At 43.1% G+C, this 17,247-nt stretch overlaps 1 protein-coding gene across 5 annotated transcripts in view; it reads right to left on the bottom strand.

Moving 5' to 3' along the window:
- The window catches only part of Bbs9 (Bardet-Biedl syndrome 9), a 379,885-nt gene that overhangs the window by 262,192 nt on the left and 100,446 nt on the right, over nt 1-17,247 (bottom strand). For all 5 annotated transcript variants that reach the window (XM_060371023.1, XM_060371015.1, XM_060371029.1 and 2 more), the window contains exons 7-9: nt 12,728-12,812; nt 6,317-6,500; nt 5,547-5,676 (exon numbers count right to left, since the gene is read on the bottom strand). In XM_060371023.1, the coding sequence (XP_060227006.1) occupies nt 5,547-5,676; nt 6,317-6,500; nt 12,728-12,812 (399 nt within the window). The remainder of the gene's footprint in view (nt 1-5,546; nt 5,677-6,316; nt 6,501-12,727; nt 12,813-17,247) is intronic.

The raw sequence follows: 17,247 nt of genomic DNA, 5'->3' as shown, positions 1-17,247 counted from the left end.
ATACTGAACTGCCATAGGTTACCTCTGTGCAGGGGTTCCAGGCCATCACCATGAGTGGTCCTTGGCTGGAGTATCAGTTTCAGAAAAGACCCCTGTGCCCAGACTTTTAGGATCTGTCGCTGTCCTTGTGGATCTCTGTCCTCTCCAGGTCTTACTATCTCCCACTTCTTTCATAAGATTCCCTGTACTCTGTCCAAAGTTATGAGTCTCAGCATCTGCCTCAATACCCTGCAGGGTAGAGCCTTCAGAGGCCCTCTGTGATAGGCTCCTGTCCTGTACCTGTTTTCTCCCTCTTCTGATGTCCATCCTCTTTGCCTTTCTGAATGGGGATTGAGCATCTTAGCCAGAGTCCTCCTTCCTAATTAATGGAAGCAGCTCTTGACCACCATTCAGGAGAGAGAGAAGAAAATGAGATGCGTTAGCAATGAGGCACCTCCAAGGTCAGCTCCTGTTGTCTTGGGGACAGCAGGACTATTGTCTTGGGGACAACAGGACACGGACACGTCATCACCAGCCGCTAAGATGCGAGACATCTATGTGTCCTCTCCCTGCAGGTGCGCTGCATCACCTCATAAAAGGACCTGTCCCTCCCCCCCCTTTCCTGCCATCTCTCATCCAGAGACAGTCTCTGTGTCCCCTCCCTTAACCAACCTCCCACATGAGACCTGTTCCACAGTGTGACTTTATGAATTCCACAGCTAAATCCCAACAAAGGGAACCAAAGTGTCTGGATTATATAATGAAGGCAAAGGGGAGGCTCCTGCCCCTGGGCTGGAAAGTTCAGGGTAGAGGACTGGGTATGACAGCCATGCCCTGTAACAGATTGGGATTGAGGGATGCTGGGAAAAATGGGGGGTCAGGTCTGCTTTGGTTGAAAAGGCACCTCAGCTGCTTGTCCCAGCTCTGTAGCCCAGCACTGTGAACATCCAGCTTTCCCAGGGCCATTTATTAAAGATGCTTCCTTTTCCTCAGCATCTCTTTTGGCATCTTTTTCAAATACTAGGTAGCTGAAGTTGTAAGCATTCATGTTTTGGGTCTTGGATTCTGTTCCATTTGTCTACATGTCTGTTTTTAATGCAAGTACTGTAATTTCTTACAATAAGCATGTTAGGCTAAGTTTCTATAAATTACTTTTAAAATTCTAATAAAGTTACAATGAAATTTTAATAATGGAATGCAGAAAAAGATGATGTTTCAGTATGGCCACAGTGGGAAGAGAGACAAAGGATCCACAAGGGGCCTGAAGTGTGATTGAGGTTTAAATAGAAGGCTGAGGATTTGAATCTTAAGCAGTCCCTGCCACCTTGCCCGCCACTGACTCATCACTGCCCGGCTTCCTTCTCATGCTATAAGGCTGCCTGGTTAGGACTGGGGGAAAGCTCTTTCTGGAGACACGGTCCCCTCTGCACCTCTTCTCCCAGCAGGAGATTCCTGGGAAAATTCCCTTGTCTGTGGTCCTCCCTTGTATGGACAGTCTGGTAGTCGGATTGAGAGGTAAAAACGTCTCTTTAGAATATCTTCAGTTCCCATTTCCTCCTGGCCTATTACAATTCCTCACACTGTTTTAAAACCTGTCCTGGGGGAAAATATGTCTGAAACAAATATAATAAAATGTTAGGAGGGGCCGAGGTTAGAGCGTGGCTGGTGCTAGACAGCCATGCACACTCGGATAGTTGGGAAACGGTCTTCAAGTCAGGGTTCACTGAAGGGCTGCCCCTCTAGCCAGCCGCTCTGAAAACTAACTATAACTACCTAAAACAGACCCTATGGGCCTTGAGAGAACTCTCGCCTCCGTAAAAGGTTTCATTACGTAAGTACACCTCTGGCAAGGGAGCCTGAACAACATTTTTGAGATGCTGTGGCATTACCCACAAAGCAAGCAGAACGAATGACCTAAGAGCCTCTTAAGCTGCTTAAGTTGGGCCAAAAGGGTTTATTGCCAGTAACTTCCTGAGATCTGTGACTTATGGCCCCACCACTAATATGATACCAAATCAGACCCACCAGCATGAATCATTTCCTGGTGTGGTGGATTGGATGAAATGACCCCAATAAGTTCATAGTGTTGGGATCCATAAGCAGGCATCTCCATGGCCAGCCCCAAGGGACCTGACGAACTGGTTGTCTGGCATCTGTGAAGCCACATAGAAGACCACCGGCTGGCACCGGAAACGACTTGCACATGCTCTGGGTCACCTTATAAGAGAACTGGGAGCCCCTCCGATCTCCCTCTTTCTCTCCTGCCTCGTCCAGAGACGGTCTCTGTGACCCCTTCCCCCTTTCCTCCCCCTTCTCTTCCCCTTCCCCTTCCCCTTCCCCTAATAAACCTCCCACGCACGGGTCGCGTGGCGTGATTTGTGAACCTGCCATGTAACTCTCATTCCGCACGATTTCTAACACATAGAGTTCAGTGGTTGGACCCCAGTCGGTGGATCTGTGGGGACAAGATTAGGAAGTGTGGCCTTGTGGAAGGAAGTGTGTCACTGGGGCAGACTTCGAGGTTTCAGAAACCGTGCTATTCCCAGTTCGCTCACTGTGGCACCCCATACTTGTGGATCAAGCGCAGGCTCTCCACAACCGCCCCCAGCACATGCCCACGTGCCTGCTGCCACGTTCCCCCGCCGTGATGGCCATGGACCCGCCGACACTGTAACCCTAATAAATGCTTCCTTTTATAAGCTGCCTTGGTCACGCTGTCTCATTACAGCAAGAGAGAAGTAATGGGGACACCTGCATCGTAGGTCACTGGAGAACAAGTCAGCGGAAGGTTAGAGAGCAATGGACTCAGAGAACACGGTACTGACGGAGCGGGGAAGCTGTCAGAGCTGAAAGAACGGAGCTCTGGGTACAGCAGCGCTTGCTGTGATCCCAGGACGTCGGAGGCCGACACAGGAGAAGACTCCGTCTGAGGCCAGCCTATGCTTCATCACAAGACCCTGCCTCACACCAACACGACGGAGTTGCCTGTGCTAGCCATTCCCAGAATAACTAGAGGCCAAGCAGTTATGAAAACTACAATTAAATTCTTTCAAGCATAAGCTGGTCTTATCCTTTGGAGGTATGTACGCATTATTTTTAATTCTCCAACTGCACAATTAGAATTTATGTACAAATTATGAAAATACTAGTGGTACTACTTTTATTTTGTTACTTATAATTATAATCTTTAAAAAGCTTTGAGAAGTAGAGCCTTCCCTCAGAAGTTTAGGTACCAACATCACAATGTGACTTTAACCATAAGGAACAATGTATACTACATGAAGTTTACATTTTAATCATCATTTCAGTTATTGCTGAAATTAATTTGAAGGTTGCATGTGGACCAAAAACTATAAACTGGCACTGTGACTCTATTGATATGTTTTCCAGATACTTCCTGGAGAAAGGAAAGTCTTTAGAAAGTCTTGTACATGGTGTAAACTGCCCATTTCAACTAAGTACTATCAATACCCTCGTCCCATCAAATTCCTACGTTCAAAATATACACTTGAGTTACAGTAACTTTTTTAGTAATTATATTGGCTCCTAGCCTGCCTAATACATACATGGCTCTAAATTTAACCTCTAACACCGTGAAAAGTAAAGAAAACGCCTACATTAAAAGAAAATTACACCCTCCCCCCACTGTCTGTCCTGGAGAGCAAAGGTGACCACCATGGTAGCTCCATCTTTGTGCAGCAGGCCGTCACTTGTGGGAAAACCAGCCCCTGGATAAATATATGGGCTGCTGTAAGAATTACTCTCCGGGAATAGAAACGGCTGACATGCCCTGCCACAAGGACGTTTTTCTAGTTCTAAATTTGATGTAAAATTTAGAACTAGAAAACTTAACTTAAAAAAAAAAAATCTGGTGGACACTGCAAAAGCTAATTTCAAATAGTTCAATTACTCGTTGGATATTCAAAAAAGTATGATTGTTGTTAAATGCATAGCAATTAGAAATAAATGATGGTTCTTTCTCCCAAAATATAAGGAAACAGCTTTTTTTTTTAAGATTTGATAATATTTGTTTAAAAGTATGAACACCGAAAGGGCTCTAACCTTGGCTAACAATATTCTATTTTTAAAAGGTAGCTTTCTTTTAACGGGCATTCAGTGAACACAGCTCTTCTGTGGACATGGATGCAGCAAACTGAGAGATTCAATGATGTTTCAAGTTTCAGAATGTAGGTAGCACCCATATCAACCTAGTTTAGCATCAAAGGTAAATAAATATATCCCATGAGCCTGGTGTGGTGGCCCATGCCTTTAATCTCAGTTCTCAAGAGGCAGAAGCATGTGGATGTCTATGAGTTCCAGCCTCAAAAAAGTGCACTGATCTGCAGATGATAATAAAAATACCTCTGTGGCTGGAGAGATGGCTAAATGCTGTGGAAGACCAGAGCTGGAGCCCCTGAAGTCTGGCTGCTCTCAACCCTCTGTGCATCCCACTGCAGGGGAAGTAGCTTTTTCAAAACTATATTCAAGGATGAGGCCGGAGATGTGGCTCAGCAGTTGAGAGCACTGGCTTCTCATCGGAGGACCTAGGTCTGTGACCCACGTAGTGTTTTATAACTGTCTGTAACGCCATTTCCCCAGGGATCCAACACTCTTTTCTAGACTCCCTGGGTACCACACAGACCCATGATGAAGACAAACATGTAGGCAAAACAAAACACCCATACACATAAAATAATTCTAAAACTCAGTTTGGGATGTGCATATTACAGAGTGCTCATTCATGCAACCATGAGAGCCCCTCATTGGCTCCATCAGCAAACACCCAGCTCCACATCCGGGGAAGAGCTAATCCTGAGCAGACAGGACAGCAGTCACTGGAAACGTCCACAATACACATTCTACTCAGCAGAACTAGGAGGAGCTGAGACTCTGCAGAGGCTCCACAGAAGGTGTTTCTAGACTCCAGCTGAGCTCTTCAGTCCTGAAGCATGAGCTGAGCTGCTCAAGAACCGTTCAGGACTTTAACTGTTACGCGAACAACACTGGCAGATCATGTCGCGGGTTTAATATTGATGTCAGTTTTATTTTTCTTTCATTGTAAGTACAAAATTGTCCTACGCCCTAAGCTGTTTAAACACACAAACTTCCGTCGCTCTGTGTCACATGTCACGGGCAAGCCTGAAACAAGTTCCGAATTGCAAACAAGTGTGATAATTCTCACACTCTTATCAACCACTGGAAGGCATCCATTTTCACTCTGAAGAAAATCTACCAGGAAAAGAATCCCCCTCTTATCTTCAACAGTATTCGCCTGTAATTCTAAAGGAGTAACTTCTTAGAAGCATTACAAGAAAATAATTAATGGTGTTAATTAAGGAATTTTATAAAATTTCCATAAAAATATTTCTATTATTAACAGCCACACTATAATACCACTTGTAATTCTTTAGTGAAACTATAAAATTGCTGCAGAATTCCTTGACTAAGATATTTAATAAGAGCCAGGTGCAGCAGCTGAGGCAAAGCGCTGTGAGTTCAAAGCCGGCCAGGACGAAAAATGAGAGTGAAGAAAAGCTTTTTCCTAAGAGTTAGGTTGAGGCACTTACTGCAGACAGCCGACCCTGACGGCCGCGGGGACGCGGGGGAGCTGTGTGGCCCACTTCAGCGTCACGTCCTGGTAAATGTGCAGCGTGTGGTTGTGGTTCCCAATCAGGGTATTCATCGAACCTTCAGAAACTGTAGGTTAGAGATGCGGAAAGAAGACGGTAAGAGAAAGACCCTTCAAAATGGTACGCGGTGGTCTCACGGAGCGTCATCTCACGCCAGTAGTACTATCTTGACTTTAACACATCAAGGTTTTAGGTGAGAAGATATTAGCTTTCAACTTCAAGAAACCAAAAGCAAAAACAAAAAAAAATCATTTTATAGACAGTAAGTATAAATACCAGCCTAGGTGTGTGCATTTCATCTAGAAGGTGTGAATTTTATTAACATATCACACATCTAAACTAACGATCGACTGGCACTCACTGTAAGCCGTCCTATTAGACATCCCTGTTCCCACAAAAGAGTGATGCTCTCATGGGAGCACTCCATAGCCACACTATGGAAAGCACCGATGAGCTGGGCGCCAGTCTACGAGTGATCTCACACAAAGCCAAATGGCTGGCACAGCCACGTGTGCTAACTTACATCAAATGTCTACCCAGACTGTGCAAGTTAAAGGTTCCATTAAACGTTCAGTAAAAAGCTGCTTTCCTAGATGTTTGAAGCGTGTGTGTGTGTGTGTGTGAGTGTGGCTTTTTCTGATGTGTGTATGCCTGTACAAAGCATAGTATTGAGACACAGAAGGATGACAGAAACTCTTCGTACCCACCTGAGCAGTATGGGAGAAAACAGCTGGGGCTGCAGTCCAGCTTCTTCATGAATCGAATCTGTCCGTTATCCTTCAGGCAAAAGAAGTTTCTCTCACCGAGGACGAAGACAGACGATGCCGACTGGTTGAAAGGAACGATGCAGATATCAAGGGCTTGCTCGCCAATATTCAGTGTCCAGTCCATCTGAAAAGCAAAGCCCGACAGTGACGCGGCTGCTGGGACAGAGCGCGTCTGTCACTCTCGTATCGCCACGAGTGAAGAAACTCACTTCACTTGTAGCGTCCTGGCGTCGTTCTGCAGCCATCTTGCTTGCCCTAGGTGTAGTTGTATTCTGTAGGGTTTATGCTATTGCTTGCCAAGATACTGGCTACTCAGTGAGTCCTAAGCACTCCTCACGGAAAGTTCCCTGCAGCGCTCTGAAAACCTTCGGGAATAGCGGAATGCGGTCGGAGGGGCGCATACACAGTAACGCACACCGAAGGCTGGACGGGTTGTGGGTGTTCTCCATAGAGAAACGACAGTGGCTGTGGCTCAGCAGTTAAGCGACACACTCTGGCAGAGGACCAGAGTCAGGTTCCCCGCACCCACATGGTGACTCACAAACATCTACCTCTAGTTCCAGGAAATCTGATGGTCTCTTCAGACCTCCACAGGCACAGGTACACGTGTGGTGCACAAATACATAGTCAGACAAAACACGGATGCATATGAACTAAAAATCACAAATATTTTTAAATGACAAATGTTGAAGATAAATGTGTTGGGCTTGATTTAAACGCTAAACAATGCACAGATAAATCAAAACATCACACGGCGCTCTATGCACACGTACAATGTTCATATATCAGTTTAAAAACAATTTTAACTTTTTAAAGCTTCCATGTTTGCCTTGGTAAACATAAGTCAACAAATCGAAATCAACAAAGCACATCGTTACTATTGTTATGAATTCAATGTTTTGAAACACAAACAGCTGTAAAAGGCAACCATGCGCAGTCAGTCCTCCAAGTGGTCGTAGGAGTGTGGACAAACTGACTCCTTTGGACTGAGGACTACCCAAAGAGGAGCCCATGCCCATGCTGACCACTCAGTAGCCAGCAGAGGACCCTGAAAATGATGAAAGGACAGGCATAAAGTGCAGGTGCAGAAAGTGTTTAGAATCACCAATAATTAATAATGTGTGTATATGGATTTAAGTAAAGATGGCCTCACCAAAAAAAAAAAAAAATCTGCACCAAGAAGAAATGAGTGGACTCAGTTAACCCCTAATAAACAAATAATAGTGATATGTAGAAAGGAAGGGCTCCCATGCGTGGTGGGGCATGCTTCTAATTCCAGCATCAGAAAGACAAAGGGTTAAGGGCAGGAGCTGTGTGGCTGGGAGAGAAAACTCACTGGACCCCACCAGCTATAACACTGATCTGCCTGCCAAGAAATGCTCACCACGGTAACTGTGGCATGACATTATGGGGTTAACAAACCACTTCTGGTTGATATTTAGGGATTGCTCCTCAGGAGGGAACTCATGGGGACGTCATGGGCCCTAGAGGAAAAACTTCTACTGTTTCTTTCTGAAATGGACATGGAGTCAAACTGCCTTCCTAATAGTATGTTTACACCCACCGATTAGTGTTGCTGGGGACAGGGGTTAAGCAGCTCTGGAGTCAGTGATGGTTAAAACAGAGACCCCAAACAGGTCCAAGTGTAAAGAATAAGTGACTCTGGGATGCTGGCCTTGAACAGGACATCTGAATTACCCAGGCTGAAAACACACTGGAAGGAGGGAGCGGAAGCATGTCAGATGTCAGAGCCAGACGCTGGGGAGGAACGTCCTGACGGAACACCGTGACAGGGCCACTGAACCCCGGAACTCACTGTAGCTATGATTTCTTGCCAACAGCTACACCAGACCAGACCTGTCCCCCTTCCACCATGCATGAGGAAAGGCCTATCACAGCCCAGCCCTCACTGAGGGACTACAGCAATTAGTGACTGTTACAGCAAGGGGTCGTTTTCTTCCGTGGTGTAGACTCTGGTACGTTCGTTGCCTGTGTTTTGGGAAATTCCCACTCGTGCTCATGTAAGCAAACAATTACCCTCAGTAGGTTCAAATAAGATTTGAAGGCAGCCAAGTAAAAGGAGCACTGTTGGGAAGAAAGTCTCGGTGAGGGTCAGGAATAGGAGTGTGGTGGGGGTTTTAAAATGCCCAAAAGCTAGTATACACATGTATGGAGTTTTTAAAGAATTTTTAAAAATATAAAAATTCAAAAAAGAGTTTAAGGCCAGCCCAAGCTACATTAGACCCTTTCTCAAAAAAATAAAAAAAGGAAAGATGGGTGAAGATAGACTAGATCCAGAGAATTTGAAGAGTCACTTTAAAAATACAGTGGCCTTCTAGCTAAAAATTCATGATTTAAAGTATTAGTCGGCCTCCTTTAGGATTAAAATATCTGAAGAACACAGGCAGTAAAAGTCAGAAAGGCAGATAGTGTCAATGCACACATAAGAACCTTCTGTGGGAGTGAAGCCGCACTGTAGAGACAGGGAGATGAACCAGAGCATCATAAGCTGGACGCAAATCCAGCATGAGTCACTCTGCTGAATACCGCAACACACGCCACAGCACCAGCACTTGACAGGCTGGTCAAGAGTATCGTGAGTTGAAGCCTAACCTGGGCTACATAGTAAAGCCCTATCTCAGAAAGAAAAACAAAAACAAAAGCAATAAATAAATAAATAAATAATAAAACAACAGGAAGATGGAAAGAAAAAGGGGAAGAAGGAAATGATTCGATTTCCATTTTATCAGATTCCAATGGATAATCAAGACGCTACATCTCCCACTACTCTGTAATTTGCTAGAAGTCTAATATCAATAACAGTACTTGTAGCTCAGGTTGGTGTGCACAGAACTAAGAAATAAAGATCCATCCAAAATATCTAGCCATACCATTTCTGAGGCCACAGTCTGAGATCTGGACGATAAAAACTTTCATTCCCTATGAACTGAGTATCATACCTCATAGGGAAACAGTCTACAGCCTCAGCTTACTAAGAATATTAATTTAAAAGTTCTCCCACTTCTAACCAAGATGGGACAAGAAAGGATTTAGCCTCTCACAAAATTCACAGAACACATAAAACAATGGTTTGTAAGACACACACACACATATATATCAAACACATGGAAAACAAATGCTGACATGTCACCTCCAGCCTCAGGAGAGATCTTTCTGACCAGGGTCAGGGAAGATGAGGCCAGCAGAGCCTAGCAGACTTATGGAGCTAAGAAGATGAATTCAGAGTCCAGAGAAACCAAGGCAGTTAATAGTTCACAATACATTCAATGAGGAGACCAACCTTGGGAGACCTATAGAAAGTTTGCCTCAGATGTCTGGGGACTTCGTCAGCACATTTACAGAAAGAATATAGGGAAGGCCAGGGGACCACCACCCCACAGATTCCAGGTTACAGTGGCCAGCATCCCCTCATGACTGAACCCATGCTCAGAAGCTCAGTCTCAGGCACTGGCAGAGCATGCGGAAGGATGTGGTCTCAGGAGTGTGGAAAATTAGCCACACAAGAAGTAGTTCCGTCCCACTTAATAAATCTTTAAAACAATGCTCAAAAAGATCAAACTGTTTTCAAACAACTGTGTCCCAGGACTAAGCTTAGCCTGTAATGATTCAGAGATATCTAAAATGCAACAAAATAAAATTGACTATATCTGACATCTAATAAAAACATTTAAATTACCAATCATGCAAATAAAACCAACCAGGAAATGTAATTTACAATGAAGAAAAATAAATCAACTGCAACTTAACTCAAACCTGATACAGATGTTAAGAATTAGAAAACCAAAATAATAAGTATTATAACTTTACATCTTCAAAAGGTTATAGAGAGATGTTGAAAATATAAACACTCAAACTGAATTTACAAAATTAAATCTATAGTAAATGGGTTTCATTCCACTAGAAAAAAAATCATTAGTAATCTTCATTATAGTAATAAAAATTATCTCACGTGAAAAAGAGCAAGAATAAATGATATTTTGAAGGAAAATGAAATATTTGGTTGGTAAAAAAAAAATACATATGAGGCCCAGTGCTCAATCTTTGCCATTGCAAGATTAATTAATTAATTGAACAAAATTAAAAGACAAATCTGTGATCCATGGGACAGTCTAGAGTAAGTTAAGTGTCTGTATAGTTGCAGTGCTCCATAGAAAGGAGAAACACACACAAATTGTTTGAAAAATTATTGGCCCAATTTTTTTAATTTTATGAAAACTGCAAATTCACAGATCCAGGAAACTCAACAAGTTCTAAACCTGAAAGAAATATAAGGAAGAAAGGAGAAAAAAGGGAAAAAGAAGTCAGAATCTTAATTGTTCAAAATAAGTGCTAAGAAAATTATCTAAAAATTAGCCAAAGGAAAAGTCATTATGAACAGAGAAATATAATATACACAAATTTTCATAGTAAAGAGCTGTTTTTCTGGCTAAGAAAAATGGTTCAGGGGATGAAGGAGCTTGTTGCCAAGCATGAAGATCTGTGTTCAATTCCCAGGACATGATAGAAAGAGAGAAGCAACTCAGCAGGCTGTTCACTGGCATACATACAAACACACACATGTGCTTGCACACATTCACACACACACATACAGAGAGAAAAGAGAGTGAGAGAAAGAGAGACAAAGGCATGCATGGGTCTGGCCACAGAGTAACATCATAAATAAACAAACAAACAAACAAAGTATAAGTTAGGAGTGGCTGGACGGCGACTGTGGCAGCTTGCTCGGGACTCGCACAGATCTAAGCAGGCCCGCCGCTGAGAGCAGAGGCGGACACAGCCCTCGTTCCTAACCCACAGGCTATACTGACAGACCACTCAGAAGGGGACAATTAATTGTTCCCAATGGAGTCTCACTGGGAACACAAGCCCGTTAGGGGCAGGCCCCACTCTAGCAGTAGACGGCCAACAGAAAACAACTCAACGGCGTTCCTGGAACTGTCTTTGTCTCATCATTCTTTGTCTGGGCTTTTCTTTTCTTCACCTTACAGATATTTTGTTCATATACTGTTTTTATGGGTTTTCTTGTGTTTGTGTATTGGTTTTCTCTTTTTCTGTTTGTCCTATCCTAATTTGTTTCTATCTTATTTTATTTGTTATTGTTATTGTTGCTGTTGTACTATTTTAGATGCCTTTTTTTTTTCTAATAAGAGAAACAAAGGTTGTGAATACCTGTTTGTTTTCTAGAAAGAGAGACAAAGGGAAGTGAGGAGCATCTGGGTAGAGTAGGAGGAGGGAAGGCATCAACAGAATATATTCTATGAAAAAAATCTGCTTTCAATTTACCCAACAATCTGCTGCATACAAGAAACATATTTTAAAAGTTTCTAAAGAATTATTTGCTTCATCTTGATTTAATTTAGGTGGTTCATATGCATCTAGAAATCTATCTGCTTTTACTCTAATTCCACATATGTACAATATATATATCCTTTCACACGCACACACCCAGTCTTCTTTCCGAGCCCTCCCACGTGCTAATTACATCCCTGCTCCCTTTCAAAGACCTGGTGTGTATGGATGTATATTGTATATGTGTGTATACACATGTGTATGTATGTGTATGTATGTGTGTATATGCATGTGAGCACATGAATGTATGTGTGTATGTATGCATATGTATATGTGTGTATATACATGTGTATGTATGTATATATGTGTATATATGTATGTGAGTGTGTGTATGTATGAGCATATGTATATATGTGTATGCCTGTGTAAACATACACATACAACCTGTTGAGTCTGTTTAGTATTTTATAGTTTCTAGGTCAGTGAAAAATAAAGATTTTAAAGCCCTTAAAAAAGGGAAGGAAAGAAGGGAGGAAGGAAGAGAGGGAGGGAGGGAGGGAGGGAGGGAGGGAGGGAGGAAATAGAAATATTTTAGAAAAGAGTATACAGCCAGGCATGGTGGCACACTCCTATAATCCCAGCACTCAGGGAGGCAGGTGGATCTCTGTGAGTTCAAAGCCAGCCTAGCCTACAAAGTGAGACCCAGACAGCCAAGGCTACACAGAGAAACCCTGTCTTGAAAAACTACATGCAAAAAAAAAAACACAAACAGTTTGAAGCTTTGTGTTGGTTTCTAATCTCCTGAATGAAAAGTGACGATATCTAGCCCTCACCGTGATGGCTGTAGCGGTGACGCCCTACATCACATCACAGCACGTGGGCAGACACGTTCTACAGCTCAACACGCCAATTCAATTTTTGTCATTGATACAACTGGCTAAAAAAGTTGTCAGAATGTGTTTTTATTTGCTTCTGGGAATTCTCTAACAAATATGATTATAAATTGAATTATTGAAATCTTTATATATTAATCAGCCTTACAACAAGTCTTTTTCCAGATCCAAGTTTTTGCTGTTCTGTCTCCTGCTTTTTATCCGCATCCGTAGCAAAGGCAAGTACTTGGTACCTGTTTGAAGAGATGGCAAAGGATAAGTGACATCATAATTTTTAAAGTAAAAAAATCACTTTAAACTTCAGAGGTACACAATCCATAAACATTGTGAAAGATATTTTCATTGGTTCTAAAAACTATAAATTTTAAATTAACTTTTAGTGAGTTATATTATGGCATGTGATATGAACAATCATGATAAATCACATCTGCATGTCACTGCTATGAGGCCAGCACTGCTTTCAAGTCTCCAGACAACTGCATGTAGCAAACAACAGGCAAGAAAGCCCTAGCACCTAAACACACATACCAGAAAGAACTTAACACCGAACAGTCGGGGTCATAGAAAAGTGTTAATACACACTCTGTAGAAGTATTGTATTGACACTAGCAGCCAATCCACTTACGGTCAGTGAATTGTGTCAAGTTATTCACCCTGCCATAGTCTCCCATCTATGAAATGGAAATGGTTGTTGTTAACTTGTAAGAAGAATTTAAAATCAAACTATCATCACATGCCTTCATCACATGCCTGGCATTTACATACTTCTTATTCCTCATCCAAAGTGCTCAGAGTTAAAGTGTGTCAGAGTTGGGAGAAGCTGGAATGCATACATACATTTTACAGTCTAGCAGCATAATGTAAAACTTCCAAAGTGCTCTAAAATCCAAGCCTTTCTGAGCATGATGCAGTGTTCAAAATGTTTGGGATAACAAAAAGTTCCAGAGTAAGAATGCTCAGGCTGTATATACACACTAATAAGTGGATATCAGCCATATAATACAAGATAAACATACTAAAATCTATACTCTTAAAAAAGCTAAACAACAAGGAGGACCCTAGGGAAGATGCTTGATCCTCATTCAGAAGGGCAAACAGGATAGACATTAGAAGTAGGAAAAGACAAGGAACAGGACAGGAGCCTTACACAGAGGACCTTGAGAGACTCCACCCATCAGGGTATCAAAGCAGATGCTGAGACTCACAGCCAAACTCTGGGCAGAGTGCAGGGAATCTTATGGAAGAAGAGGGAGATAGAAAGACCTGGAGGGAACATGAGCTCCACAAGGAGGACAACAGAGTCAAAAAAATCTGGGCCCAGGGACCTTGCAAAGACTGATGAATCCACCAAGGACCATGCATGGAGAGGACCTAAAACCCCTGCTCAGATGTAGCCCATGCCAGCTCAGTCTCCAAGTGAGTTCCCAAGTAAGGGGAGCAGGGTCTGTCTCTATCATGAACTTGATTGCCTGCTCTTTGATTACTTCCTCCTAGCAATGTGGCCTTACTGAGCCACAGAAAAAGAAGACCCAGACAGTCTTGATGAGCCCTGATAGGATAGGGTCAGACAGAAGGGGAGGAGATCCTCCCCTATCAGTGGCTAGGGAAGGGATATAGTGGGGGAAGAGAAAGGGAGGGTGAGACTGGGAAGAGATGAGGGAGGGGGTTACAGACAGGCTACAAAGTGAATAAATTATAAATAATAATAATAATAATAATGCTCAAGCAATATTGGATTCCCAATTATTGATAAAGGGGTTTAAAGACAAAGACAGAAATAGATTTATGAAGACAGAGAAATCAATGGCTTCTCAGATACTTGATACATTCTCAATAGTGGACACTATGAATAATCTACAAATACTTTACAGTTTCTATTTCAATAATTAACATTAGCTCAAGCCATTCTTTAAAACAATTTACAAGATCACTCAATATAAATAAGGTGATCCAACAAAGTTTAAGTTCCCTCACTTCCCATTAATTAATGGGACATTTTTAGAATAACGAGCTGTCTTAAATACAAAAAAAAAAAAAAAAACTTCAAACAGATGTCTTTTCTTCCTATTAAATCACAACTATTTGTATTGTTCCTCCAGGGCTAAGAGAAAACTTAAAACCAGATATACTCAGACAATTCATATCAGCTAAGACAGAGATGTGTGAGAACATAAGGCCAGCAGCCTCAAAGAAGACAGTGTGGAAGATCTGAGCATGTATAGACACGCCAGTCTAGGGGCTTGGGTGCAGCTGAGCAGAGCACATACCTCACGTGTACATTGCACAAGCTCAACCCCAGCCCCGAAATACACGTCTCCTCAAGTAGCAGATACTGCTAGGGTTGGAATGTGTCCCACAAAATCATGTCCCAAATGTGCCAGGCACGGGAGAAGGAGCCAACTGGATGGTCATCTGCTCTCGGGGGTGGAGCGACAACTAGGTGGCGGTTTGATGCGTTTTCCCATGGGTCCATGTATGTGACACCTGGTCCTCCGCAGCGGACGCTGTTTAAGAAGGTTGTGAACCTTCTGCAAGTGGGAGCCTAGCTGGACGAAGTGTGGGGCAGACCCTGGGGGTTCGGAGCACAGCCCAGCTTCCTGTTCGCTCTGTCTCTGCTTCCTCTATGTGGATGAAAAGTAACGAGGCAGCTTCCCGCTCCTGTTGCCAGGATCTTCTATGACAGTGACAGGTAACTAGCCAGTTACGGAAGCACTTGGGGCTCTACGATCCATCTCTAGACTTCACTTGGGTGGATTCCTGTGTGCTTTCACCAAAAGGGGATACAAGAAGACCCTCACCACATGGCAGTATAATGACCTCTGACTTCCCCGTGACTGGAACCAGAAGAAAGACACCTCTCTTCTTTATAAATGACCAAGTCTTTGTTATTCTGTTCTAGGACACAAAACAGATTATGACCTATTCCAACGCTATATTGTTCTGACTTGACTCATTTGTAACAACAAAATCTTCAGCAGGACACCAAAATGACTATGAATTAAGTGGAACTTTACAAGGATACATGCTTTGTGTTCTCAGACACCTTTGTGCTAGGCAATAAGAATTGTCTGAATAGAGGACTCTGGCTAAAATGCTCAGTCCTCATTCAGAAAGACAAAGAGGATGGACAGCAGAAGAGGGAAAAGGACACAGGGAAAGGACAGGAGCCTACCACAGAGGGCCTTTGAAAGACTCTACCCTGCAGGGTATCAAAGCAGATGCTGAGACTTATTGCCAAACTTTGGGCAGAGCACAGGGAATCTTATGAAAGAAGTGGGTAAGACCTGCAGAGGACAAGTGCTACACAAGGAGAGCGACAGAACCAAAAATCTGGGCCCAGGGCTCTTTTCTGAGACTGATACCCCAACCAAGGACTATTCATGGAGATAACCTAGAACCCCTGCACAGATATAGTCCATGGAAGTTCAGTGTCCAAGTGGGTTTCATAGTAATGGGGACAGGGATTGTCTCTGACATGAACTGATTGGCCTGCTCTTTGATCACCTGCCCCTGAGGTGGAAGCAGCCTTACCAGGGCACAGAGGAAGACAATGCAGCCAGTCTCGATCAGACCTGACAGACTAGGAACAGAAGGAAACAGAGGAAGACCTCCCCTATCAGTGGACTGGGGGAGGGGCAGGGGTAAGAGGGAAAGAGGGTGGGATTGGGAAGGGAGGAGGGAGGGAGCTACAGGTGAGAAACAAAGAATAAACTGTAACTAATAAAAATATAAATAAAAAAGAATTGTCTGAACATGCCTGCTCTTAAATTTTCATCTTAGCGCTAGAGGAACAATACAAAGTATTATGATTTAATAAGAAAGGGAAATGGTTTGAAGTTCTTCATTTAATAACTTTATTATTATTCTATAAACTTAGAATCAACTATAGTAATAATGAGCTACAGTTACTCTGAGAGCTAAACATGGATGAATTTTGAGTGTCTCAAGAAGCCCCGGGCTCATGGACAGCATTCACAGCTGCACAATGCCCGAGAAACATGAGGGCAGGATCAAATCACTGGACTCCTGGGGGTTCTGAAGTGAGAGTTGGTATTAGAGACTGAGAAAAACTTGGTCAGGCTGGCAAGGAGGGAAGGAGTACCACAGAGAAGGAGGCGGCACATGCGAAGGCCATGGCAGCTCAGAAGGACACAGCAGAGGGGCATGAGTCATGTGCCAGGAGGCTGAAAAGGGAGGAGGGAGAGGATGTGAAGGGAGGAGGGAGAGGATGTGAAGGAGGGGGGAGAGGATGTGACTATCACAAAGCAAAGCTTTACAGGGTCTGCAGCCGCAGTAAGTGAGCTTAATCTTGAACTGACTTTCAAGACCCCAAAGTTTCCAAAGGTGACCAAATAAATAAATAAATAAATAAATCTGGCATTCCAAGCTCCAAAGAGGGGTTGTTTTCCTTTTGCCAGTTTCAGGGTATAGAACTAGTATGCAGTTAGGACCAGAAATCTCAGCGCTGGTCCTATTATAAATCAGCCGTCAGGCAAGTAATTACACAATAGTTAACTTGCTGTAGACTCCAATCTACCTGAGGCTGACATAGATATTAGTCAGATTATTCCAAAAACCCAACACCCTCTGAGCCCTTTGAAGCTTTTTACGTAACTACAAAGAGTTATTAGTTCATCTGAGGTCAGTGACCCATAGAGTAGCCTTGTT

The sequence above is a fragment of the Meriones unguiculatus genome, chromosome 1, assembly GCF_030254825.1.
Source record: "Meriones unguiculatus strain TT.TT164.6M chromosome 1, Bangor_MerUng_6.1, whole genome shotgun sequence".
Taxonomy (NCBI): domain Eukaryota; kingdom Metazoa; phylum Chordata; class Mammalia; order Rodentia; family Muridae; genus Meriones; species Meriones unguiculatus.
This window is presented reverse-complemented; position numbering and strand designations above follow the sequence as displayed.